Raw genomic sequence first — 26,796 nt, forward strand, 5'->3', positions numbered from 1 at the left:
ACCACTTTGCACTTGGTCTTATTAAATGTCATGAGATTCCCATGGGCTCACTTCTAGAGGTTGTCCAAGTCCCTCTAGATCGCATGCTGTCCTTCAAGTGTGTTAACAGCACCACTCAACTTGGTGTCATCTGCAAACTTGCTGAGGGTGCACTCTATTCCACTGTCTGTGTCATTGATGAAAACACTAAACAGTACTGGTCTCAATATTGACACCTGAGGGACACCACTTGTCACTGATGTCCATCAGGGCACTAAGCCATTGACCACTACCCTCTGGATTATACTGTACTCTGTTCCTCATTCACTAAACAGTCCACCCATCAAATCAATCTCTCTCCAATTCAGAGCGAAGGATGTCGTGGGGGACTGTGTCAAAGGCCTTACAGAAGTGCAGAGAGATGACACAGGTAGCCCTTCCCTTGTCCACCGATGTAGTCTTTTCATCCTAGAAGGCCAGTAGTTTAGTCAGGCAGGACTTACCCTTACTGAAGCCATACTGGCTGTCTCAAATTGCCTTGCTGTCCTCCATGTGCCTTAAGCATAGATTCTAGGAGGATCTGTTGCATGATTTTCTCAGGCACAAAGGTGAGGCTGACAGGTCAGCCATTCCTAGGGTCTTTCTTTCTGCCCTTTGTAAAAATGGGTGCAATGTTGCCTTTTTTCCAAACACCAGGGACTTCACCTTACTGACATGGCTTTTGAAATACCACAAAATCTTTTTCCAGTTAACATAAACATTACATTTACAGTGTGCTTGTGTGAACCAAGAAGCCTGTCTTGAGTCCTAGCAGTGATTCTGAGATATCTCATAACTGAGAGAGACAGGTAGACAAACACTTTCTGGAACCTCACAGGTGAGAGTTGTACCATGGCTGAAATGAAACACCATTCATCTGAATCATCCTGGAAACTGAAGCAGAAACTGGTTTAAATAACTGTTCAGATTTTCCATGTGAATCTTTACTTTTCCCTTTTAAAAAAACCAAACCCAACTGGTTAACGATGATTACCTGCACTCATTTGTATTTCCTGCATGTGTGAATTTGCCCTTGCACTGAGCTTGTTGTCAAAACTTTAGGCACTGGCATAGTCTGATCTTGCTGCCCATGCTCTGCCCATTTCCATATGCTCAGGGAAGTCCAGCTAAGCCAGAATGTGCTACACCTACAGAGTGTGGTTGGTAGCGCTGACATGGCCATGCACTGTCCAGGCATCCTGTACACAAATAATTTGGATTTTCTTTTTTAATGCCTGGGGAAACTTTTAGTTGTAAGAAAACATGGAAAAACTTACCTTGCTCCTATAGTGGTTGTTTCTGGCATGTGGCTTTTAGGCATGTGTGAAACAATATGAGGGGCAATTGCTTATGGAAAGCAGGGCAGCATTTAAATGCACAGTCATCTAAATATGATCTTTTAAATCTGAATGTATTTTGTTATGCATCAGAAAGTTTTGTTGTTTTGTTTTGTTTTTTTCACAATCTTTTTATCACTTTTAGGAAAGGGAGTAAATCACAATCAACAGCACATCCTTAATATGTGAGTTATATTGCCTACTTTTCTTTCACAGGCTGAGCTTTCAGGACACGTGGGTCTTATTCAGGCTGCTGTGTCGTGTGAAGGTGACCATTGCCTTATTTACAGTGACATCTATTGGCAAAAGCAATCTGCAAAGGGCCTCTTTTTCTATTAGAAGTTTCTTTTAGTGTTTGTTCTTTTATCTTTGGCATTTATCTTCTTCACATCACACCATTCAGTTGTCCACAGCCAGTTCAGCATTTTAGATTACTTAATATAGCTTAGTCAATTATAATCCTTTCAAACCCAATATCCCTGCTCTCAATCAATCAACCATCTGTTTCCAGATTATATGTCAAAAGAGGGAAAGATTTTATATCATCAGCACAATATGCCAGTGCATGTAAGAGTTCTGGTCATCTCCAACACACAAGGAGACACCGCTTCTGCTGAGGCAGCATCATCTCGACATTGTGTAGTTAGCATTCCCACATACCTACCTACTGAATGGACCTATCACTGACACCTTCCACACACCAAAACAAAAGCCTCTCTGCCGTAGGACTTTGTCTGCAGCCTCCACAAGGCTGGTGTAGTCCAGTGTTGGTTCAGTTACACAGAATTCAACAGAATTTGCTGTGCTCTGGTCATCCTCCAGCCCTTCCTGTATATTCTACAGTGTATGTGTGTATATATACACATATGTAACATAGTATATCATGTATCTACTGATAAGCATATCTGTAGAGAGACTATTATATATATATATAGTTTAGTAAAATTGCTAAAGATTTTAAGAACAATATGTAGGAACATTAGTTACATTAACCCCATGAGACTATGAGTACGGAAGAGAGTATTTAAAGGATTTTCTCAGGATTCCTACTATGACTACTCAAATGATGTTCATTAATAAATAATACCTTGCTTTTATTTTTGCCATATATAGTTATGTATCAGCCAATTCAAAACTAATTCAGTCAAACAGGTTTGCTCCAGCAGACATTGGTGAAGTGCTTTGCTCTGGGCTTTGCTGCTAGTTTTGTTCTTCTCATGAAGGTCCCCTGAACCAGTCATGAAGATGAGCTTAACTATTTTGAGAGATTCAAGGTTTCTTTTGAGCATTAGGCCAACAGGCTGAAAGTTCTTTGGGTAGTCTCTGCAGACATTTTTAATAGACTTCAAAATCAATACTTTGTTGAATAGCATGGTACCATGACTTTAATATTATTTAGTTTGTTATGACAATAAGATATTACTCTTATTTGTAACTGTATTTGCAATGAAATAGGTAACAGACACTATTTAAATCTTCAATTTTTAGATTGCTTCTACCATCTTCAGATCTGGGGACACAGCATTCTTTCATTCATGCATAGGTACTAATGCTTTCTACGTAACCATGAGAATTTTAAAACAATTTTGGAATATACGTTTGGATGCTGAGATTTTTAGTGACTTCCAGGTAAATGGTTTATTCATGAAGTCATAAACTACAAAAGAAATGGAAGTTTAAACAGGACAAAAGGAGAACAGAAATCAAGAACAAACTCTCTGAAAAACACTGAGAATGACTGGGTTAATTTTTTTCCTCAAAATAACCAAAGTGCTGCTTTAAAAAAACACAAACAAACCAAACATTATCAAGAGGACATTTCTGCCCAGTGTTCATACAACTGTAGAAAAGAAAAGAACTGGAAGCAAAATGTTGACATTTAAGCAGCTGATGCTTTATTCAAAATACTTTCAAATCAGAGAAAGAAAAAAATATTAAATCAGATCTTCACAAAAATATATATTTTATCTACCTGCTTCATGTATCCTGTATGATTTACATCTGAAAAATGAAATTGTCAGGAGTATCTAAAAATTATTCAAATTTATCTACCCAAGTTTGTGGATGAAATTTGACAAAATAGAAACAGACACAGGAATTGACTATAGCACATCAGTTCTGTTGGGAAGAGGCAAAGAATCTTTGTTTTCACATGACAATCCAGTATTCTCCTGTGAGAGACATTCCCTGTTCTCAAATTCTCTTCCAGAGAAGAGACAGATCAAATGTTTCACCACAGTGAAAACTTGTACTTGGGAAAAATGATGGAGAGGTTGACAGAAACAGAAAACGAAACATGACTTTAGAAACATTTTTTTAAGTGTTTCATCATTATCTCCTGTCTCACAAAGACAGCAGACACACAGAAAAGGCCATCTGTCCACAAATACTTCACAAATAGGTATAGAAATAACAGTAATTAAGAGCTTGAATCACAGACCAAACCTCTATTAGGTAAGATCTGTACAAGGAAATAATAGCAAGACTTGACATGAAAACCAAGGAGGCTATCTATGTGTGCAGAACACTGATGGAAGTACAACACTACAGTATTTTTGCAGGATGTCTTGTAAGTTAAGGTTTTTATCCTAAGTTCTAAGGAGATGCCAGGGAAGAACACCCAAAGAAAAATGAGCAAAGGCAAGCAATTGTAATTAAAACCAAAAATGAAACAAACTGTTTACTTTGTATTTATAACTAGAAAGCAAGATCAGAGGTGGGGGGACAACAAAATCCAACAGTTAGGTCAGTAGTCTATCAAGCAGTAGAGTGATAAGGAGATTGTCACCATGCTTTTTTAGCCTAGCTAATAGATAATAAAAGAAAAAAAATACTCTAGAATCTCTAGAGCAAGATTCCTGTGGCATTCATACCTTCATGTTGAGGCTACAACCTTAAGATACTCCAAATCTCTCAATTATTTGCAGCTTTTAACAACTGAAGGATAGGCAATTTAGCAATCTAGTCCTTGCCTATTTACAACTACAAGAATCTAAATCCAAAACCTCCTTTCTATTAAGTTTGTAAAAACTGTATAACACATAAAGTTCTTTTATCTTATTTTATTCATATGCCATATTCCACTTTTTTTTTTTTTCTGTGACGTTATTTTGAAATTGATTAATTGACTTGGGTTTTTTTTCCTCAGCTTGATTCCTTGAATTCTTTTAGGTCCTGCTTCATGTCTGTAAGACCATCAAAGTCCTTTTTGCAGAAGAAACAGAGGCAAATCTCTAAAGCAGCAGAGAAAGCACAGGTATACAGCAAGTGGGTTTACGGCAGTAAACAGATGTCTACTGTATCTTCACCCCATTGTACTCCAGAAGCAAAGACAGCTACTTACCAGGTTTTTTCTGTGACATAAAGAAAATTCCCAGCTGATGTTAAATGCATGCAACATTAAAAACATCATGAGCATGACTGGCAAAGGCTATGAGCACAGCAGAACACATTGGTTCCCTCCTGTGCCAAAAACCGCAGAGCTGACTCCCGGGCTCTTCTGTGGTTTATTTAATTCTGAGAATAAATTGATGAGTGATCAACCTTTCAACAACAGTACACAATTGTTGACAGCTACTATTTTCAGTGAATACACTCTATGTTTTTTGGTACTTGAGCATTTCATTCTTCTTAATTTAAAGGTTCCAAGTGTGTCAGAGGTTTAAGAGTTGATCAAAGAGACCTGCAGCCGTGGGGGAGTAGTGATGACATATTTCAACCCTGTTTGCTGCAGTCATCTTAGTACAACATGGAGTTCACACTTGAGATTTAATTCTCTGGGAGCAGATCGAGTAGTCTGCTTGAGATTCAGCGTAGCTTGACTATACAGGAAATTAGTGACTGAGGATGCAACCAAGTGCTCAGAGGCAAGACTGGGTCCACATTCTCACTTTAGAGTTGCAGCAGATGGATGACCTGAGAAGCTGTTCCCAAAGGATTTCAGTCAACTGAGCATTTCTAGTCTTTTTCAGATGTCTCTGCTAACTCCCAGCTAGGTCAATCTAACATGAATACAGCATCTCCACATTAGGGGAATTACTGTGAATGATGACTTCTTCTAAAACTTATTAGCGTAACTGTAAAAATAGTCAATAGTTCAAAAGTGCACTATCAGAAACTTGTACAATTGATTGCATGTCTTACCACTGCCCAGGACATTTTACTTTATGCAAGGAACATAAAGACATATCTAATACTACACTGCCCAAAGGCAATCTTCAAATGATGGGTGACAGTGTTTTCTAAAATTAGAGCTGCAGGAGCTAGATACAAAACTGAAGCCCTCTCTGTAAAACTTTAAACTCTTCAACAGAAAATACAAGACACATTCATTAAATCAATTTTTTATTTTGATAAAATCCTTATAAATATCAAAGCAATGGATCAACTCCACTGTTTTCAATATGCAAGAAACATGTAAAACTTTTGTTTATGATATGAAACAGTAGCCTTATTGCTTCCTCTTCTGAAGCTACTCACTTGGTAGGGAAACATATCAAATCTAACACTAAGTCTAAAAAGGGGTGTGAAAACATACAACACACTCTCGCGTTCTCCATGCACACTTGCCTGACATGCCCTTTAGAATGAACTATCCTGAGGTCTTTTTAGCTGCATTCTTCTCCCTATGCCAGAAAACAAAAAGTGCTTCTGGGTTTTTCCCTTTGTTTAATGCTTGTACCTGCTGCTGCTAAATGCTTTATTTCTCTAATGGTCTATTTGTGCTCTCTTTCAGAAAACATTCAAAAGGCAATGGCAGGCCTTGCAGCATATAATAGCTATATTCTGGGGAGGAGAAAACAAAAAAGTCCACCTGTCTTAAACTAAGCTAAAATATCTATATCTCTATGTCTAATTTATTAAAGTAGCATATAAATTTAATCATGATTGTGATTTCCCTCATGTTTGTCCATCTAAGATCAAAAGACCCACTGAGATAAAAGGCAGAGCCTATAAAACTTATAAAAAATTAATTAATGGAAGATGAGTTGGTCAGAAGTACTACAGAGATTGATGGTTGTTGCTGCCCATGAAACCTCTAGCTGCCTCTTCCAGGTATCACTGGTAACTACGTAATTATCACAGTATGAGAGTAAACCTAATTCTATCCTAAGCTACATCCTATGTCAAGTTTATTAAAAATAATAAAAATAAATCTGACATAAACCAAACAATTATATTCAGATAACAAAAGCTCCTGAGAGAAACACAGGCAATTCATAAAGACGGACATTTCAACATATTGCTATTGAGGGCTGGGCCTTTTATTAGATATTGACTTGATTCCAATTTCTTTGGCTTGCTCTGAATGTTCTCTTTGGTCTTGGAATGTGAGTGCAACCACCATAAGTTCAACCATGACAGCAGAACATCAGCCAGTACCTTGAGACACTACATACCTGAGTAGTGCTGTGCTCCACTGCATGGTGTGGGGTATGCACCATGTGGATCACCCTGTAGCATCCTATTTGCCTGGCATGAAAGAGTCTGGAGCAACAGCCACCCCTGCCTTCTGATTTTAAGTGATAAAAGTCTGATGCTACATGGATATAGTGTTATAGTTAGTCCCTTATTGTTCACCAAATGCAACAGACTGCATTTAGACCCAAACAATTCCTCTATGCCCTTCTACCTTGCAGTTTTCAGGTTTCAGGACAATTTCATCACTACACATTATGAAATTCAGGAATATCTAATTCACCTGACATGATCAGGCAATATACAAAATCCTTACTATTTGCTTTTTAAAAAAAACATCAATCAGTACATGATTCCTGCTATGAAGCAGCGAGCATAACAGGATCATATAAACATCTGTTTTACTTAAATGCTGTTAGTCATTACTGCTTTTTGTAGGAAAGTGAAATGATAACATCATTGAAATAGTTTTTCCTTGAGAATTACATTGTGAAGTCTTAGATAGAAGCTAAATGTTATGTTAGAGATCAGAAGAATAAACCCAAAACATCCAGTACTGCCAATAATATCAGGCATCCTGTCCAATAATTTGGTGGGAAATTCTGGGCAACTCCTTTACCACATCTGACCCATATGACTAGCAGTGACCTCTGTGCTCCCAAACCAATGCACTCAAACACAGTCAGACCTGTCAACCTGTCAATGAATCTGCAACAGCTCAGGACATACCTGTCTGTGTGAAATGACTGTACGATAACCAGTAATAAAAAAACACCTACTTGTTACAACAACTCATGAAAAAAAAATTAAAAATCACTAAGTATATTAACTATTAGAATTAATTCAGCCTTTGGTTTCAGAGGGAGACTACTCTGGCTTCACTCCTTTAATTCCTTCTGACTTCTCGTCCTCTTAGAGGCTGGGGAGGCCGGTAGTTTCTCAGCAAGCAGCAGGCGACCTCGTCCTCAGCAGTGCTCAGGAGGCTGCGGAATTTGGCCAGCTGTAATCAAAAGAGACATAAGGTTCAGCAGAAAACTCTCATATTGATACCAATGAAAATGCATGTAGTAAATATTAAAGATACTTGTCACTTCTTTTTACACCTGTGAGAACAGAACTATATTTAACTAAGGCATGTGGGGAATGGCAATATCACCATTTCTGTCCTTGTAAATGAAAAAAGGATGACTACTGAGAAAATTTCCCAAAATACATGTCAGCATGAAACTCTGCATAAGGATTACTTGTTTCCTATATTCAAGCTTTTCTTTCATAACCTGATCTAAATCAGGAGGGTTTATATTTTTTAGTTGGATTTCATAGCTTGGAGATTCTGGAATGTTTTTTGCCAAACATTAGATTATGTTTCTTAAACACATTCTATGTATATTTTATTGCTCAAAGAGTATATTCACAATTAACCTGGAATTGCAGGTGTGGTGCTACAGAAAGCTGCTGTAATTGGCATTTACTCAAATCAGGAGAGATTTCAAATTGTTTCCTTGTGAAGACACAGAACAAGCAGTTATTCATACCACACCATATGCTGATCCCAGAAGAAACCCCAGCAGAACTCCACATATCAACCTCAGGAAATCCAAACCTGATTTAGTTTAGCATTAGGTTTTATTTCCAGTATTTCCAATATTTACTATTTCTATATATCACCTTACTTCCCTTCTAGGTTGCCAAAGTTAGGACATTATAATTATAATAGAGGGTTTAGTTGTATGGTACATTGCATCTTATTTGCATTAAGAGCAAAAAAGTCAATGTTATCTTGCTTCACCCCATTCTAAACTTAATATTTGTAATTCAGGCTCCCTGTAAATTTATAAAAACTCAGAAGCTGTTTTTAATTTCTTTCAACCTGAAAAGTGTAACAAAAAGTCAGGAGCAAACCATAAGGCCCCACAGAAATACAAACTTGAGGAATAAAACTAAATGGCAGAACTGTATCAGTCATAGTGCTGACTGTTCAATCACACTGGTGGACATTACTGGAAATACACACTTTTAGCTACATGCAACTTTATAAGAATATAGCATATTTCTACTTTTATACATAAGATATAGTTAAAGTCTATGAAGAATGACTAGCAAAGAATCACTGTACTTGACAGTTCCCACACCACGTCCTCTGAACATGTTACACATGGCTGTTTGTATACATCATTTCACATTTTAGAATGTATTAATTAAATATTTGCCCAAATAAGAAGTTTTTAACATGAGCAATGGCTTCTCTTTGGAAAGTTGATACCTTAACACAAATTTTCAGTCCTAGATCCACACGCATTGCAGTGAGTCTCACAAAGCCAGATTGATTGGAGCAGGGAAGAGATACAGATGAGAAAAATGCACACACTGAGCGAAAAAATGACTTCAAATCAGTTGCAAACAGAATCTGAGGTCTCCTGAATAACATAAGCATCCCATTCAGGAAACTGTCTTAACATTTTTTATAAAGACTGAAGTCACCATTTCTGCTGAGTGGTCTCTCATCAGAAAAACTCTACACCCAAGAGCATCAGCCCACTGGGTGTCACTGTTGCAACGTTAAGATACATCATGAAGCTTAATTTAACAAGAAATGTAAATAGACTCTTTTATGTAGTATCACAGTTTTCCTAAGACAGCCTACCATAAACCTCAGTTTATTACAATTGTATTCGCTTTTCACAATTCTAGTAAATTCATCGAGTTTTACATATCTGGAATGCAAGAATAAATTTATTATTTATCTGCCAGATAAAAATGCCAGAGAAGAGGCTTGAGCAGAATATGCAAGTAATCAAATCAAATGGATTCCAGAATTCCTAAGCGTCATCAGAACTCTTTTTTTTTGTAAGCTCCTTAAGGGTTATTTTTGATTATTAATTTTTAGATGTGAAGATAGCTGTTACAGTAAGAAAAGCAACAAGAAGTCAGGATAAATTTGATATACAGATTTTGCCTTTTGAAAACCCAGTAAATTCTGCAATGACATATTTGTGGACGTTATTTACAATTTCAAGTCTTACAAAAGCAATATTTTGATAGCAGTGACAAATCAAACAGTACCTGTTCAGAACAAACACTTATGGGTTCTCTCAGAACAATCCAGATGACACTCTCAAGAAGAGGTGGAACAGTAAGAGAGCCAAAGTAAGTCCAGTAGTCCAGGGACTTGGGAAGCAGACAGCTAGGATCAAAGTTTGTGAATAGCGCTTTTTTACCCTGGAAATTAAAAAGAAAAAAAGCTCATTTGTATTCTAGGTTAAGTATATTTAGAATTTTATTTCAAAGTAAAAAAAAAAAATAAAAAAGAAAAAGATATGGAAAAGTTATTTAATGTTATTTATAAGCAAGAGGCCAAGATAAATCATGCCAAAGGAGGTAGAGCTTGTTCCACTATCAGGTGGGCTGGCAGCATGCTGGGTGATGGAGGTCCTCATCAGTGCCATTCTGAAGGGGTCTCACCTCTGTGACAGCTTTGCTGCTGCTGTCCCTGCTGCCAGCAGGATACCATCAAAGGTGTCATTTTAACATAGGCTCCCCTGAGTTACAACTGACCACGAGATGGAAGTTGAAGGGAGAGGACAGAAGATGCTGGACTTTCAATGTGGTCTCTGTGGGGCTGGCAAAGTAACCCCACAGGTTACTGCCACTGGCTCCTCTCCCCTTTCACTCCTCCCATGTCCACCTGTTACTACTATTTCTCTGTGTTCCAGCTACCAGGCTGGAGATGACTGTACAAAACATCATGTGGAGAATCAGGCTGATTTATCTCACACAAACAATAGAATTATTTCTCAGTCTGTACCTCACTTATTTCTCACCCTGTACCTCAGCAAAACAGGCAAAATATTTCCCTCATCTTTTTTACAGCTTTCCGTAAGTATGTTCTTCCCCTGCTATTGTTCTCATAGCAACACATTCATCAGAGACTGGATTCTGTGAGGAATTAGTCTTTTTCTCTGATATTTTACTTTATAAAAATTGTCTACTTAGTTTTCAACCTAAGAAAAGTGCCCCTAAACTGCCTCAAATCAGATGTGGATAGCTATGATACCAGTAATCAGGGAACATGAAAGTGAGGGGAGTAGCAGTCAGGTTTCAAAAAATAAAAAACCCCACCAAAATAACAAAAACAACTATCTGTATAAGTATTTTTTAGAAGAACTCCTTTACCTTGATTCTAATGGTGTCTAAGCGGTCAGTAATCTTCTTCAGCTGAGGGTTGCATTCACCGATCTATTAACACCAGAGAAAAGAGAAACACTGGAGCTCCCAGGAAAATATCAAAAATAAATAATCAAAAAGGAAATGCATAATGAAACTGCTTTATATAATTCTCCTTAAGTGACTGTGAGATCTGATGGATTTTGTGAGGAAGCCTGTGACTAGCTGGTCCTTAGAAACAGTACTCATCATAAAGAAGATCCGCTCCCTTGCTGATAATAATTATTCTGGCTACCCATAGTAATTATTTCAGCTGCAAATGAATCACAAACTTTTCACTACAGGATAATAGAAACCATTATTGTTCATGTTTTAATATGCAGGACATTAAAAGTGGCAGGCTTACATCTGTAATTTAAATTACTTAAAATATTGAAAACACTGTTCTTATGTATCCCAAGAAGAATTTGTCTGCTTGGAAGTCCAGTGACACTTTTTCTTGAACCATTATAATGCAAACTGGAAAGACTGAATTACTGAAGCAGTTCTTTGCAACTGCTGCATGGGATGGCTTCCTGACTGTGCCAGCACCAGCACTAGCTGTGCTCAGGAAGCTGTGGCATCCACCAGAAACCACAGATTTGATCAAAGCCCTATCTTTTCCACAGATTGTGTGAATTCTCCATCTGTTTCTTCATACAGAAGTCAATGAAGCTGTTGCACAAGTTTAATTTCATCTTAGAACAGGTACAAACAGCAAAAAGGTATATAATAATTATAAGGAAATTCTCCAGTTTCTGGGTTTATTTTTTTTCATTATTATTATTTTCTAGAAGAAACTACCAGCTCAAAAACAAACTATTAAAGAAACATTTGAATCAAATCAGATTGTCCCCATAAAGAAACCTATTAATCATGTACAGATTATTTGGATCCATATGGGGTATCTGAATTAAGTTTCACATCTTATGCTGTACTGGAGTGCAAACTAGGCAAACAGAGAGTCTCACTGTCTTGAAAAATCTCTTAATCTGATATTTTTATTCTTCAAGGAAGCACAGCTTTCCATATTGGCAGCTAAATTCTATGAAGGAAACAAGTATAAAACAAGTATCTTTTAGCAATAATTGCACCAACCTACACCATTACCTCTTTGGGCTAATAATGCAGATTTATTAGGAGGGCTGGAGCATTCTTTTCTTACCTTCAGAAATACAGCCATGACTGCTAATCCATCGGACTGACGAGCTGCCTCAACAAAGCTGGAATACTTCTCTGCATTCCAGTGGACCACATGAAGCTGAAAAGCAGAGCCACAGACAGCATCAACTCTCGCTGAACTGAAGCAGTGGCAAATGAATACTACAACTTTCTGGGTCTCATACTCTACTTCACTCTTTTGCATGCAGAGCCATTCAGTGCAGATATTTCATGAAATCGGTAAACATATAGTTCACACAAATGGCAAAAGCATTTCCAGTGGCTGGGATTATTCAAAGTTTAGCAGGAATCAGCACACCACAGTGCCTGGCAAACTGCTGTTGGCCCCCAGATTTTGAATTGGGAAGTTAAGACAAGAATGCCAAAGGTTATATAACTAAAGGTTTTAAATCCATATTTAGTACAGCTGATTTTTAAAAGTGATTGAAATTCATGAGAATGTCATTAGTATTTTACTCATCTTTTTCTTTAATCAAGCTTTCACCAACATTAATCGGCCACATAAATAGCTAGAAAAAAGGCAGAGGAACACACATTAAACTTGCACTGACCCCTTTTCCCTTGTTTAGTTCAAACTAAAAAGCAACATTTCCTTTTTTATACTTTCCAAATGTTATTTTCTATGACTGCCAGTAGTTAGATCCTTATAAGCAGCTTGATTATCTCAGGTTTGAGCATTTCCATTTCCAACACGTATTATTCTGGAACTGTCCTCTCATACTTGCTTAAGCAGCTTAAAGACACCACCTAGCCAGGTGCAAAAAAAGGAAAACCCCATAATCTCTACGCCCATGTCACCTAAGTCCCTCCTGCTAAACCAGGTTTCCTAATTCCTGTCCACAATTCATGGTGGCAGCTCCTGGTCCTCGGAAAGCTCCAGGATGTCCCAGCCTCTGGAGAGAGCATAAACACTCACACAGCATTTAATTCTAAGTACTTCACAAACATTAATTACTTTCACAAATCCTCAGTGGATTAGTAAATCTTATTACCCATAGTTTTTAGATAGAGAGGTTCAGAAGCAGGACATGAGATTGGCTTTTCTAAAATTGGTGGCCATCTTTTCAGACATTGAACTTTACTCTTCAGAAGTGCTGGAAAGCAACTTCATTGAAGGACTTAAATTGGGATGAATCCCTGAAATAAAAGGCTTCCTTTTGGAATACAGCACTTACAAGACATCTAAAGCAAGAGCAATTTAGGAAAGCTGGAACTTGCTTTAAAGGTTTCCTATGGGAAGCAACATAGCTGCATGGTTGAAATAGGGATCTAGGAGTATGAAGATTTTTACTCTAAATCTCAATCCTTGCCTAACCTCTCTGAGTTTCAATTTTTCATCTCTCTTACTTGGTCTTACTTTATGTTAATGTTTGTTAAGCACTTGGGCTCTAAAGTGCTGAAACATTACTTCCAGCAAGTAAGGAATCCCACTGTAGTCAACAATAATATGTGTATGGCCACGATGACACACATGCTTGCTCACAGCTTCAGAAATCCTTGAAGGAAAGTTGCTAAAAATATTATAAATTAAACCAAGAAGAGAACATAGTCCACTAAACCTTTTACAAGTGCATTAGTATCCTGGAGCTTATAGTGTCTGCACCACTCATTATTATAAGTTCACAGAAGCTACATTGAACAACTTCTAAACAATTACCTTTTTACATATACAAAAAGGAAACAGATACTCTCAGTCAGAATTGACTTTTATTGTGGATTTGAAAAAACAAAAAAAAAAGAGAAAAAAAGCTAACAACGAACAAAAAGGAAAATTCCCACAACTACTAACAGGCCACTCCCACTCCCTCATATTTTTGCCCCAAAAAAACCCAAGCCAACCATCCCAAAAAACACAAAATCCCCAAAGAAACAGAGCTGTGAAACACTTTTGGGTACAGACCCATTCTCAATGGCTTGTCACTTCTCTTTAAGGAATATATCCCGTCTTACCACCGCTCTGTCACTGCAGCTTGTGAAGAGACCTTGATCAGACCATATGTTGTCACAAAGAATGGATCCATGGATTGCTTCTGCTTCCCGGTGGGATCAGAGGTCAAACCTTGAAGTCTTCTTTACCTGTACACTAGTTCTTTCTTCAACTCAGTTGATGCTTTTTCTTGAAATCTTGCATATCTTCCTTACAAAGGTGAGCACTGAAACCATTTTCGTGTCTCCTTCTGAGGTATTTTCTTTTGTGCGAACAGTGCTCAGAAGCCTTGATTTTAATTCTGGTTTTCTTATCCCAAAGCCAAAATGACATCTAGAGAGCTTCTTGTGGAGGGTTACCCAACCAACAGGTAACAGAAAGGTTTTTTGACTGGCTAGAAATTCAGAGATATTTTCTCCTTCCATTTGGTTTCTTAGATGGGAAACATATAATTTTCTCAGCTAGAAATTTGGGGTTGGTACTTAATGGTTTTAAAGCACCTCTATTAATTCTTTATATTCCATCTCACCTGGTTCCTGTGGAAAACATAAGCCTTTAAACACTGCAAATGTCACTTTTCCCCATTAGTGTTAGAAAACTGATCTTTTTTTCCTGACTGTTATCTCTTACAGCATTTCCAGCAAAAACTACTGTGCATTAATTGCATTTTTTCTTCTGTAGCATTATGCCTTTTATTTGTCCATTACCATTTATTTTTACACTTTTTACTTCTTTTTAACCCCAGAAATCTCTTCCACTCTCGGAATTACCTGTTGTTAAAGACTCAGTCTCATCAAAATACTCTATGTTACTTCCATTTGCAAAGAAAAATCACATACTGAATACTTTATCTTGCAGATTACTCAAATGCACCAAAGGAGACAGAGCAGGAGTGAAAGCTCCCTGCCAGAGCAGATGGTGCACGTCTCCCTGTGGCACCTCCACTGAAACACATTACCCCACAGACAGCAGGCACCCCACAGATACCCAGGTGCAGTTCTTAAAGTCATAACCACCACATTGCTAAGTGCACCACAAAATGCAGTACTCTTAAGTCTTGCATAAACTTTACACTGCACAGGACCCAAATCAAATAATTCTCTTGTTTGTCATTGAAGTTGACTTTGAAAATGTTCTCCAAGGAAGAGACAGTGAAAGACAAAGTTTAAAATAGCTCTTGAACATTAAATCTTGCTCTTATCAAGATCTTGTCTTCTGTACTCCTTTTTTAATCCTCTCCAAAGCTTTCAGATAGGTTCTCCTTTGAGAAAGGATCAAACATGCAACACTTCAGGAAGACTGCTTGTCTTTTGACAAAATACAGGGAAGATGAAAAGCGGGAAGAGGAGGGGCAACATTATTCTTACAATGGAAAACTAGTCACAAGCTTAGAGGTGCAGATGACTCTGCAAAGCCTTACCTCTGCCGCATACTTCATCCCATCCACTGTGTGCTCAGAGCCGGCTTCATCGTTGGAGCCCCAGTGAAAGTGAATCTGGCGCAGCCTGTAGGTCCCGCTGAGTGGCCCCCCAGTCAGCACTGGAAACCCAAGCAGAGGGAAAGGCTTCACTGCAGGAACGGGAGCCTCTACCCACATCCTCTAACCTCACACCAAACTTCCGTCTTTGGGTAGTCCTCTGCTCCTTCTCAAAAGCTGCCTCAGATGGCTTCCCACCTTTTGGAAGTACTACAGAAACACTCACTTGTCCAGAATATGACTATGAAAATTGCATTTATGTGTAGGCTAGTGAGTCATGGACCACTAAAGGGTATGTTATTATCTCCAGGTCTGTCTTGCTACAGATTGGATATTTCTCAGAAAATGGGAAAATACTTTTATTTTGCAACATTCAAGAGTGTTTCTTCTCTTGGATAAACTTAAAAGAATCACTAGGACATTAAGCTTAAAATATAGATTTTATTAATAAAAGCGGTGATCATAAAAATCATAAAAATATAATGTCAGCACAATTTCTTCTTGTCTTTGAAATTTAGAGGAAAATAAGTGGAGCTTAAAAAAATTTCAAGGCTCTTTCCTTTATTTGCAGCTAGATCTAGTTACATCAGATTGGAGTCAGAGAAAAAGAAGCTTATATCAACATGCTGCATATGCATTGTACAACTGCAATATTACTGGCAATTAGCCAGGGCTGGAAGGCATGTACTACGAGGAACAGCTAAGTACTTTGGGCTTGTCTGGGTTGGAGAAAAGGAGGCTGGGAGGCGTCCTCAATGCTCTCTACAGCTTTCTGAGGAGGGGAAGCAGAGAGGGAGCTGCTGGTCTCTTCTCCCAGGTATCCAGGGACAGGACTCATGGCAAAGGCTCAAAGCTGTGCCAGGGCAGGTTTAAACTGAACACTGGGAAGCATTTCTTTCCTGAGGGTGGTCAAACACTGGAACAGGTTTCCTAGAGAGGTGGTCAATGCCCCAAGCCTGTCAGTGTTTAAGAGGTGTTTGGACAATGCCCTTAACAAGATGCTTTAACTTTTGGTCAGCCCTGGATTGCTCAGGCAGCTGGACGAGATGATCATTGTAGGTCCCTTCCAACTGAAAGAAGGTGCTCTATTTTATTCTATTCTAAGCTATTCTGTTCTAATTCTATTCTGTTCTGATTTAATTCTATTCAACCTAACATGCATATGGGTGGGCTTTTCATTGTTTTGCTTTTCCAAGTGCACATCATTTGTGCATCAGAGTTGGAACCAAACAATCTCTGCACAGAGACTTGAATGTGAATCATATTCCAAAAGATTCCTTATTCCCTGCAAAACAAATCATTCCATTCTCCAGGCTCCATATCTCCTCTGAAGGTTTGGGAATCAGTTTGGGATAGTTTACTGGCTTATTATAGAAATTTTAAGGGGAAATGAGAGGAGGTTTACTCAGATGGTTTTTAAATGAAGAGCAGTAGGGAGGACAATGGCAATTTTTTCTCTCTTCTAGGTTTAGTCCAAAACCTAAACCTTCTTAGGAACAAAATACACCAAATAAAGATGAAAGAAGAATTTCTAAGTTGCCTATTTGCTAACACAAGTAGGCTAGCTAATGAAAAGGAAATAGGACTGTTTATATAGGCGGAAAAATATCCTTAAAGCTTCAACTCAAAATCATGCTTTTACATGTATGGACAGAGGGGATGGGGAAATGGCACTCCTAAAACAAATTACTTCTTTCAAGGAATGAAAACTTGGAGGCAAATGATCCTAGAAATGTGTCAAGATCAGTGTTGTAACTGGCTGAGGGAAAACTATCATGTAGAAATGCATTGGTGTGAAATACTTGTGCTGAAAAATGTGAAAAATGGCCTGATGATGTATCTGTGCCACGTCATACAGGGATGGCAAATCCCTTTCATTCCAGTCATAATTAAGGAGAAGGTTGGTCAGAAGCTTTTTGGGCAGATATCAGTATCTCGAATTTTGAAAAATGTTGGAAGATCAATAGACCAATTTCAATGAATGGAGATAATGTTGCATCAAAGAGCATAAACAACCTTAAATAAACAGTTACAGATCTGATAGCCCAATTTCAACGCTGACCAAAGTGAAGAAATAGTTCTTATGGAAGTCAGTTAATAATGCATTAAAAGATGCTTATGTATTTAGTACCAATTAATTTGATTTTTTTTTAAATGAAACCAACACATAGCAGGAGTTCTTACTTCACAGGGGAGCCCCAGAAGCCAAATTTGGGCCCTAGAAAATTCAGTATTTTTTGAGCAATGACCTGAAAGAAAACAAAAACATTACTGATAAAGTTTGTCAGTGACAAATATTAAGGAAAATAGTGAATTACTCAGTTTATGGATATGGACTGAAGAATCTAGTCACAAAGAAGATATGGAGTATGCTCAATGAGAGTGAGGATTGCATCTGTTAAGTATCTGATCTACATTTGCCATTGCTTTGCCATGATATGAACTGTGTTCTTGGAGATATGGTCTGAGGAAAGGAGTAAGAGGAGGATCACATTACCATTGCTTTGGTACCATGGTAAGCCTACAGAAATGTTATGTTCACGCTCTGTCACTTCATTAATGGAATTAAGAGAGTGGAAGAGGTTCTTGGCGTATTCACATTCAAAAACTCCATTCAAAAAAAAGGAGTTTAAAGGTTAAATAGATATAACTCACATCAGGAATAAAGTGTGATTTTGATTTTTTTAATTGTGAGGATAATTAACAGTTAGAACAACTTACCAATGGCTGTGGTAGGTTCATCATCGCTGGAAAATTTGAAATCAAGATTGTATGATTTTCTAAGAGATGTGCTTTAGTTCACCAGTGCCTACTAGGCTTGAAGCAGAGATTAATTCTGGGAAGTCCCGTGGCATCTGACACACACGAGGTCAGACTGATCACTGATGGTCAGCTGGTGTCTCTCAGGCAACATCCAGTGTTGCTTGTATTGACAGAAAATTTAAAACTAAGACTGTCCAGGAAACCAAAGCACGATGGTGTCTCCGTCTACTTCTCTCCCTGTTGACACTATAAGCTAACAAGTCCGCAGGACTAATGGACAGGGTGATCAAAAATTAGTTCCCCTCTGGCTTTGACCCTTGGGGAAGCATCATTTGGGCTTGGATCCTCAGCTAAGCCTCATGCAGGCACAAGACGATATTATTGCTTGAAGATTCTGTGCTCCAACAGTTTCAAGGGGGGGGTGTGCTGGCTTGCCCAACATCTAAGAGAAGGTTTTAAAGATGAAGGCACTAACATTAAAAAGACTATGCTAAACCAGAGAACTATTGCTTGCAAAAAGGTAAGCTACATACTCCTGGAAAAGACTGGCACAATAACACTTTTCAGAGAAGTAAAGGGATCACTTCGATATATTTCACTTGTTCTGTATTGGCTCTTTCCTGACATAAGAAGTCCAAGTATGGATTGTAAAAAGGGGAAAAACATATAACCAAACCTGCAGCTAAATTCAGATAAGAGATTTGAGCGATTCAGTTGGAATGAACCTGTAATGAGACACAAAGGATTCATCTGCAGTGAGAGAGAGAGAGCAGCATCTGAAAAACTGTACACAACACTGTTCAAACAGGATGGCTGGAACTACCCAGGTGGTTGGGGTGGATCAAATCACCCCTGTGAATAGGGAAGCCCAGCACTTCCTGAGAAACACAATCTCGAACTCATGTACAAATATATTCCCACATTGTATCATGCTGAAAGACGGGGAAAAAAGGAATCTCTCATCTGGAGGAGCAAAGCCTTATTATTCATGAGGAGTTCATACCCAATAGTGATATGTACCCAGGTTCTATGCACTCTATATAGGAAATGGCAGAGGAAGACACAGTGCAACAGGAAAGGAACAAACCTGATCTGTTGATGGTGTCATCGAACTCCACACTGGTGGAGTGCCCGTTGTTAAGGATGATTTTAGCAGAAGCTGGATCGTAATTGGGATTTAGAGGACGGAGGGAGGGATCATACTTGGTTTCCTCAGTTTTGATGTCGATGGGTGACTGACGGTCTCCATTAGCAACAGGAAAAACCTCCTTCCAGTGGGCAGGCCCTGCAATGCATTGGAGGAGAAGTCTAAATTGATGACAGTGCCCTCATTCTTATGAAAGGAAACTCTGCTTGATTTGTTTGCATTTGAGTCTTTTAAATTCAGAAAGGATCAACCAGGAAAACACAGATCAAAATACTCAGCTACTTTTGCTGTATCACAACAACAGCTCTCAGGACCCCTTCTGTACCTTGCATGTGCCCTTGAACAAGGCCACATGCAGTATATAGATACTTATTCAGAGTTAAGACTCAACTATGCACAAGACACATTCAACAAATGCTCATTCAAATCAAGCATCCTTTATCCAACAGACACTATGCCCCAATAAATTTCTGACATGCCATTTTTGCCTATTATCATGTCTCATTATGCCTTTAAGGATTACCTCTTTTCTATCCAAATCCTTGCATTAAGGACTTTTTTTATACCTTAGTCATTTGCTGCAAAAGCCCTGAGAACACATCTTCTACTGACTATGCTGAACGAGATGGGGAGATGTCAAAAAAGGTAAGAAAGGTGAGTGGTTCACAGGCTCTTCTGGAGCCTGATGGCAGTGCCTGTAACTCAAGCACTGCTGCACCACCGGTCACCTCCAACTCTGCACACCAGCTGTCACTACAAAAGGGAGACTGTCACCCTCTAATCACAAAGTCTATACGCGCACACACACACACACACACGCGTAGCACTAACAAAATCCAAGAACAGGAACACTCAGACAGTGGTACCTGCATGAGGTTTGGATTTCTACTACCTCCTGCTGATAAATGAAAGTAGATCTTCCAGACACAGACTTGCAGCACCATTATCAGAGTTAGGTAGAAACTGAAGGACTAAAGAAGGTGTTAATCAATACCAGTGATCTCAAATTAACCTTCCTCCCTCCATGAAAGCTAAGTCAAATGTAAGCTGAAAAGCTAATAAATCAATAATATGGCTATGAGAAAATGGCAAATGCAATTCTAAAACAGTACGAAAAGCTTCATTGATGAGTGAGTTATCTGTTATCTACGAAACAACAAAGTTCTCAATAAGAATATATATTAATTTTCTAACCATACCTAGGTAAAGAGGCCAAAGAAGAAAATATGAACAGTAAGTTGCTTGGGGAATATATTCAGTAAGTAAAGATAGAAAACAAGGTTTAGAATGGAAAGGAGGATAAAGTAAGGGGAAAGAGGAAAGGGAAAAAGAGAAAGGTGAAAGGGGAAAGTCTGCAGGACAGATGATCTTTCAGTATTAATAAATGCATAGCACTCCAGGCTTATAATGGATACAAAGCATAATAAATCAACTAAGAGAGACTAGATATAAGAAAACCTTAATACAAGCATGAGAACCTAATCTCACAAAATCTGCATCACTGGAAATCTTTGTAACTCCCTATACTGAAGATAATTGATCACAGTGTAAAAATTAGCCTATTGGTTTGGGTCTTTTTGGATAGCTTAGCACTTAAATAAACATATTGACAAATAAAAGATTAAAATGTATGACACCATGATTAACAGCATAACATCAAAACTTGTTAGATATTTTTCTTTCCTCGACTTCAATAGAAGTAAACACAGCTGAGAATCTCACAGGTGCTAAAGGGGCCCCAACAGTAAATCAGGGAGGGAAGCTCCCGGGAAGGGAGGGAAGTGCCGTGGGGCAGTAGCTTGCACAGCCACCTGGGCAGAGGCTGATTCTCCTCTGAAAATTGAAGAGAGAAGGAGAATCTGTAAAGAACAGCCTAAGACTTTAAGCCTCAGGCAGAACAAAAGCAACGGTCTTTCGTCTTGAATTTGTTAAAAAGTCCTTTTGTTAATGACTGCATTAACTAAATGCATTAAGGAAATCACTTCTAAGGCAGAAGATAAAAAATCCTACTTTATGTTTGAAACATAAAACTGTTTAAACTTAATTCTTCTCACTTCACAAATGGTCATCAAAGCTATCCAATATTTTCATTATGTACAGTTTAGCATATCTTTAATTGTATTTAGATCCTAGCACCCTGTAGTTAAAGATGCAACGCAAAGTTTTATTCATACAAACCAGCACTCTGTCATTTATACCTAACTACTGTGTTTTGGGATGCTTAAAGAAAGCTTATTGCTACTTAATTTTAATGTTTCCAATATTCCCTAAATGAGAAAAGACAAAATATGCTTAGCTACTTGGTCTTATTGCTCTAACTCCAAAATAACTACAGTTATTATACATTACATAATATGAAAGAATTGCATTCAGAAATAATACAAAGGTGCCTAAAAGAGGACCCAAGGCTGTGTTTCTATCATTAGCTAATTATTTTACAGTAAACTTCAGTTCTAAAAAGACATCGTAGTTCTTTTTGTACTTGTTCTTGGCTCAGATGACCAAAATACTGTTTTGCTATGGTGATTAGACTTCTATGAGTAAACAAGACAACCAGAAATCTCACCTTTCAAAATATACAGAAAAATATCATGAAACTTCAGCTCATTTTGTACCACCAGGTCATATCAAACAGCATTCCTTACTAGATGATCTACCAGCAATCTATTATTATACTCTTGCTACTCTAGGAACACTGTAACTCAGTTCATTACTACAGACCCTACCCCACCACAGCCTTTGGATATGACTGTTGAAAAAAGTCATTACAGTTGGAAGAAATGCTCAAATGCACATCATACAATCGCATTTAAGCAATGGGATCTCCAGAGTGCAAATTTCTTCTGAATTTGGATCTGAACTAGATGCTTCCATATTAACATAATGTACAGTTTAGTTTTATAAATATGTACTTCAAAACATGTCCCTTCCAGGGACGTATAACTCACTATTCACCTCCCTTCATTTTTTTTTCATTTAACTAAGGAAAGTGATTAATATACCAATTTTTGAACTTATGAAATGCTCTCTTGTTATTGGGAAAGTGTTCTGTTGCTAGAGGCGATTACCTACTAGCCCTTAACAATCAAAGTCATTATGACCAAGATTTATGACAAAAATTCAAACTATTTGCTCTGAACATTTCATGTCTTTTTTTTGGACACATCATTACCAAATGCAATGCACACCTCCGACACTTTTAGGTCAGACTATCGCTGCATACACCACTCACCAGCACCGCACAAATCCAGTTCATAACACAGATCTCATAATGAAGGTAGTTAGGAATTTGCCAGGAAATAGAACTCATTGTAGCATCTGACAAAGTTGTGTTTTTATCCAATTGCAGTTAAAGATCATGAATTTCATCAAAAGGATAGACTAACTTGAGACAAACCCAGTGAAGACACTGCAGGACACAGTTCAGTTCCAGGGAGCCTCTATATGTGCATAAATAAAGCACGTACAGGTGAAAAACTGGATTCTTTTTTTTTTTTTTTTTTGAGAGTTTGCTATTACATATAGAAAGTCCATTATTTTATTATGGTCTGACCTTGAGAGGATCACATCCTTATTGCTCAGTTTATCATACATAAAGTGCTTAAATTTATAAACTTGGGTTTGCAAGTAATTTAGTTGCATATTAGATTACAATAAGACTAGCTCAAATAAAAACCATTACAAAATAATAAGGGTTAAAATTAAGTGCCTTTTTTTAAAGCAGCTATCAAAATGATGTAATGATTCCCAGAGAGAAAAAAATCTATAAAGAGTTATAGTTTGACTCAAGTATCTTAAAGGTCTTTTCCAGCCTAAATGATTCTCTATGGCTCTATGAATCATATCCCTTTTATTTATAAAATGCCTCACTGTTACAGTAGTAACTAGATCAAGAGAAATTTTTTGCAGTAAAAGACAATTCATGTAAGTATTTTCCATACATTTCATTAAACAAATAGTAAACAGAAGGCAATTGACTTCCCACTGTGGTTCCTTCCAACTTTACTCAATCTGTGATTCTGTGATTTGCCTTTTAACTGAGGGAATTCCCCAGTAAACTAAAAGTACTGTTCCTGTGAAGAGCGAGAACATTCCCCTCCTGACAGGAACCTCGAGCAGCACTGAAAAGCATTAATGACGCCACACTGAAGCCAGTTTTCAAGATTTCAATATTATGCCTCTATAGATAAGCACCATCAAAACTGTGAGGTAAAAAAAGTGGCGAGAAAGCAAAGGTCAAGGTTTTCATAGAAATAAAATAATGCCTTGTTGCATTTCAGAAATACATGCATCAAAGCAACCAGTATGGCAAGCTACTGGTAGCAGGGAGGCTAAAAGGGTGGCTTCTGTGAGAAGCTGTAGAAGCTTCCCTGTGGGGAACCTATGCTGGAGCAGTCTGTGGAGAACTGCAGCCTGTGGGAAGAATTCCCATTGGAGAAGTCCATGGTGATCTTTTCTCCATGGGTGCCCACATTGCAGCAGGGGCAGAGTGCGAGGAGTTCCCCCGCTGAAGAGGAAGGAGAGGTAGAGACAGTGTGTGATGAATTGACTGCAGCCCCCATTCCCCGTCCCCTGCGCTGCTGGTGGGGGAGGACATAGAGAAAATCAAGAGTGAAGCTGAGCCTGGAATAAAGTGAGGGGTGGAGGGAAGTTGTTTTAAAGATTTTGTTTTATTTTCTCATTATCCTACTCTGATTTGATAGGCAACAAATAAAACTAATTGCCCCAAGTTGAGTCTGTTCTGCCCATGACAGTAAGTGCTGAGTGATGTCTTCCTGTCCTTTTCTTGACCCACAAGCCTTTCAGTCTATTTTTGCTCCCCTGTCCAGCTGAGAAGGGGAGTGATAGAGCTGCTTTGGCAGCTGGCATCCAGCCAGGGTCAATCACCAAAACTTTTAATTCTGTCTATAACAGTGGGCCCATGCCTTATACACAGATATACCATATAGGCAGACATGTATATGTAATATTTAACAGTTTACTTTATGCATGCAATGATTTATGTTGCGACTATTGCAAGTAACAAATGCAGAACTCAGAGGGAACACAGATGGCTTTTCAACGCTGCAGCCAGTCAACTATAGATATAAGTGCACCAGATTTAACTAATTTCACTTTGTTTCTGCTTCATGAGTTGCAAAAGTTAGTCTTAGGTTCAGGGAACCTATTTTATGCCTCTCTCCTTTAGTCTCCCGTGAGAGGCAGAGGAAAGGGGGTGGACTGATCAGGAACTACCCACCTCACTGCTGCTGGGGTTCCAAAAAAGGAGAGAGTGAAAGGCAAACTCCATCTCAAATACACTATCAGCCAGTAAACAGAGTTTTATAGCAGAAATGGGGCCTCAAGCAAGATCCAGGGCCACCCCTATAGAAACTCTGTTGGCCTCCCCTCTCTAGAAGTTGAGAATAGCAAACAAGGAGAGATAGGATAAGGGAGGGAGAGTGGGCTTCTTATCTGGACAGTGCAGGTGAAGCTCACAGCATGGAAATACATGGAGAAACAAATTTGAAAAACAAGACCCATTTACGTCTTCAGGGGAGGGGTAGAGTAGACTGCACAACAGCAGATAACACACCTAATCATTGCAACATCACTGCGATCCACCACCACCCAGTTTTTCAGGAAAAGTACATCCATACAGAAAAGATGGAACAAGAAGGCCAGAAAGGAAAGGTAGTACTTGCACAAACAATATTCCAAACTCTGCATATTCTTACAGGCATTAGTATATGCAAATATATAGCTTTCTCCCTTTACTGTCATGATGTCTTATTTCTCTGTGTACAGACAATACAAGTTATTCCATGTATTTTGTCAGAACCGAGCCTCCAATTTACAAAATCACTTCCACTTCTACTTGCAGGACTTGTGAGACCGTCTGCACACAGGAGCAGCGTTTGCATGACTTAAAATGCAAACCAGAACAAAGTCTTTAAGCCTGCTGATGAGAACATCTTGGGACTTCAAAGACCGGCAAGATTAAGGAAACCATAGAACAACTAAAATCCAAAAGCATCTCCTCTTAGGTGCATAGTTATACATTTAAATTACCAATTCCAGCAACCAGGAATTCCCACCGTGTAACAGAAGCAGAAGACAGCTGGAATCTGAAAGGCACTGCCGATACAGCAGGTCCGATCAGTGTGACTGTAGTCTATGTGCACACGCAACTGTTCAGCTACACGAGCAAACGAAATCGCGACAGACCCGACTCGAGCCAAGCCCTGGCCGGACTCTGCAGGCGGTGCCTCACGCACAGACACCTCTCTTAGCCGCCTGACAAAAATCTGAACTTTGTCCAGACAAAAATCTACTCTCTCTCACGTTGCACAGCCTCCACAGGATTTCGGCTCATCCAGCTTTCCCGCGGGCGCGGGAGCTGCCGAGCTCGGCGGCAGGAGGTGCCCTCGGGGGGACCCCGCCGGCCCAGCCCCCCGCCCTCCGCCCCCCTACCGTTGTGCTCGTCGTATCCCCAGTGCAGCATCGCTCTGCTCTCCTGCCGGCACGGCACGGACGGGACGGGATGGGACAGGACGGGATGGGACGGGCTGGGACGGGAGAGGCGGCTGCGCCCGATTTGAAGGCGACGGGCGGCGACGCCCCGATCCTCGGGCGCTGATAAGGAGCCTGCGGCGCTCCGGCCCCCGGCCCGTCCGTGCCGGCTCTCGGCCTAAGCCTTCCACCGCCCAGCGTGCCCCCAGCACCGTCTGGGTCCCCCGGGGGCTGCAGTCCCATATCTCCGCTCCAACAGAGGGAAGGTGCTGTCCCTCCGCCAGTCCCCGTCCCGCTACAGCCCGAGCTGTGCGACGAGGAAAGATGGGGAAGTTGTTTTCACTCCTGGGGTCACTCCCGCCCCTCCCGAAAGTAAAGCGAAGCGCTCAACGCTGCATCCCCTCCGGCCTTACTCCCAGGGGAGCGAACCCAATTCCCTTTGGAACGGGCCGTAGGAAGACTCCAAGTTTTCCCAGGCAGGAAGGTGTCCCCACAACCCACTGGGCATTTATTCTTTTACACCATCTCCCCGGGCGCTGCCCGCGGGCACGTGCTTTGGGCTACGCGGCGCTCGGCCGGCGGCGGGAGCGCGGCACGGAGCTCTCAGCCTTTCCGTGCTGGGAAACCTGGCTGGGAGAGCTCGGGAGCCGCAGGGGGGCCGTGCCGTGCCGTGCAAGGGCAGGAAAGGGGTAGGGAAGGGGCAGGGAAAGGACAGAAGCGGGACAGGGTCAGGGAACACACAGGGCAGAGGCAGCGCTCGCCCCCTGGCGGCCGCGCGCGGCGCTGCGCCCCCCGCTGGCAGCGCTGCGGGACCGGCGGCTTTGCCGACGCC

General features: G+C 39.6%; 1 protein-coding gene across 1 annotated transcript; it reads right to left on the bottom strand.

The window, feature by feature from the left end:
- Positions 1-5,743: 5,743 nt before the first annotated feature.
- LOC126644345 (carbonic anhydrase 13-like) lies at positions 5,744-26,014 on the bottom strand. Its single transcript, XM_050323570.1, has 7 exons — positions 25,926-26,014; positions 19,413-19,610; positions 15,506-15,624; positions 12,142-12,237; positions 10,947-11,009; positions 9,837-9,992; positions 5,744-7,773 (listed from the first exon to the last, which is right to left on the bottom strand). The coding sequence occupies exons 1-7, from the start codon at positions 25,954-25,956 to the stop codon at positions 7,660-7,662; spliced, it is 777 nt and encodes a 258-aa protein (XP_050179527.1). The 5' UTR covers positions 25,957-26,014; the 3' UTR covers positions 5,744-7,659.
- Positions 26,015-26,796: the final 782 nt, after the last annotated feature.

Source organism: Myiozetetes cayanensis, unplaced genomic scaffold (assembly GCF_022539395.1).
Source record: "Myiozetetes cayanensis isolate MyiCay16 unplaced genomic scaffold, myiCay2020 scf1, whole genome shotgun sequence".
Lineage (NCBI taxonomy): Eukaryota > Metazoa > Chordata > Aves > Passeriformes > Tyrannidae > Myiozetetes > Myiozetetes cayanensis.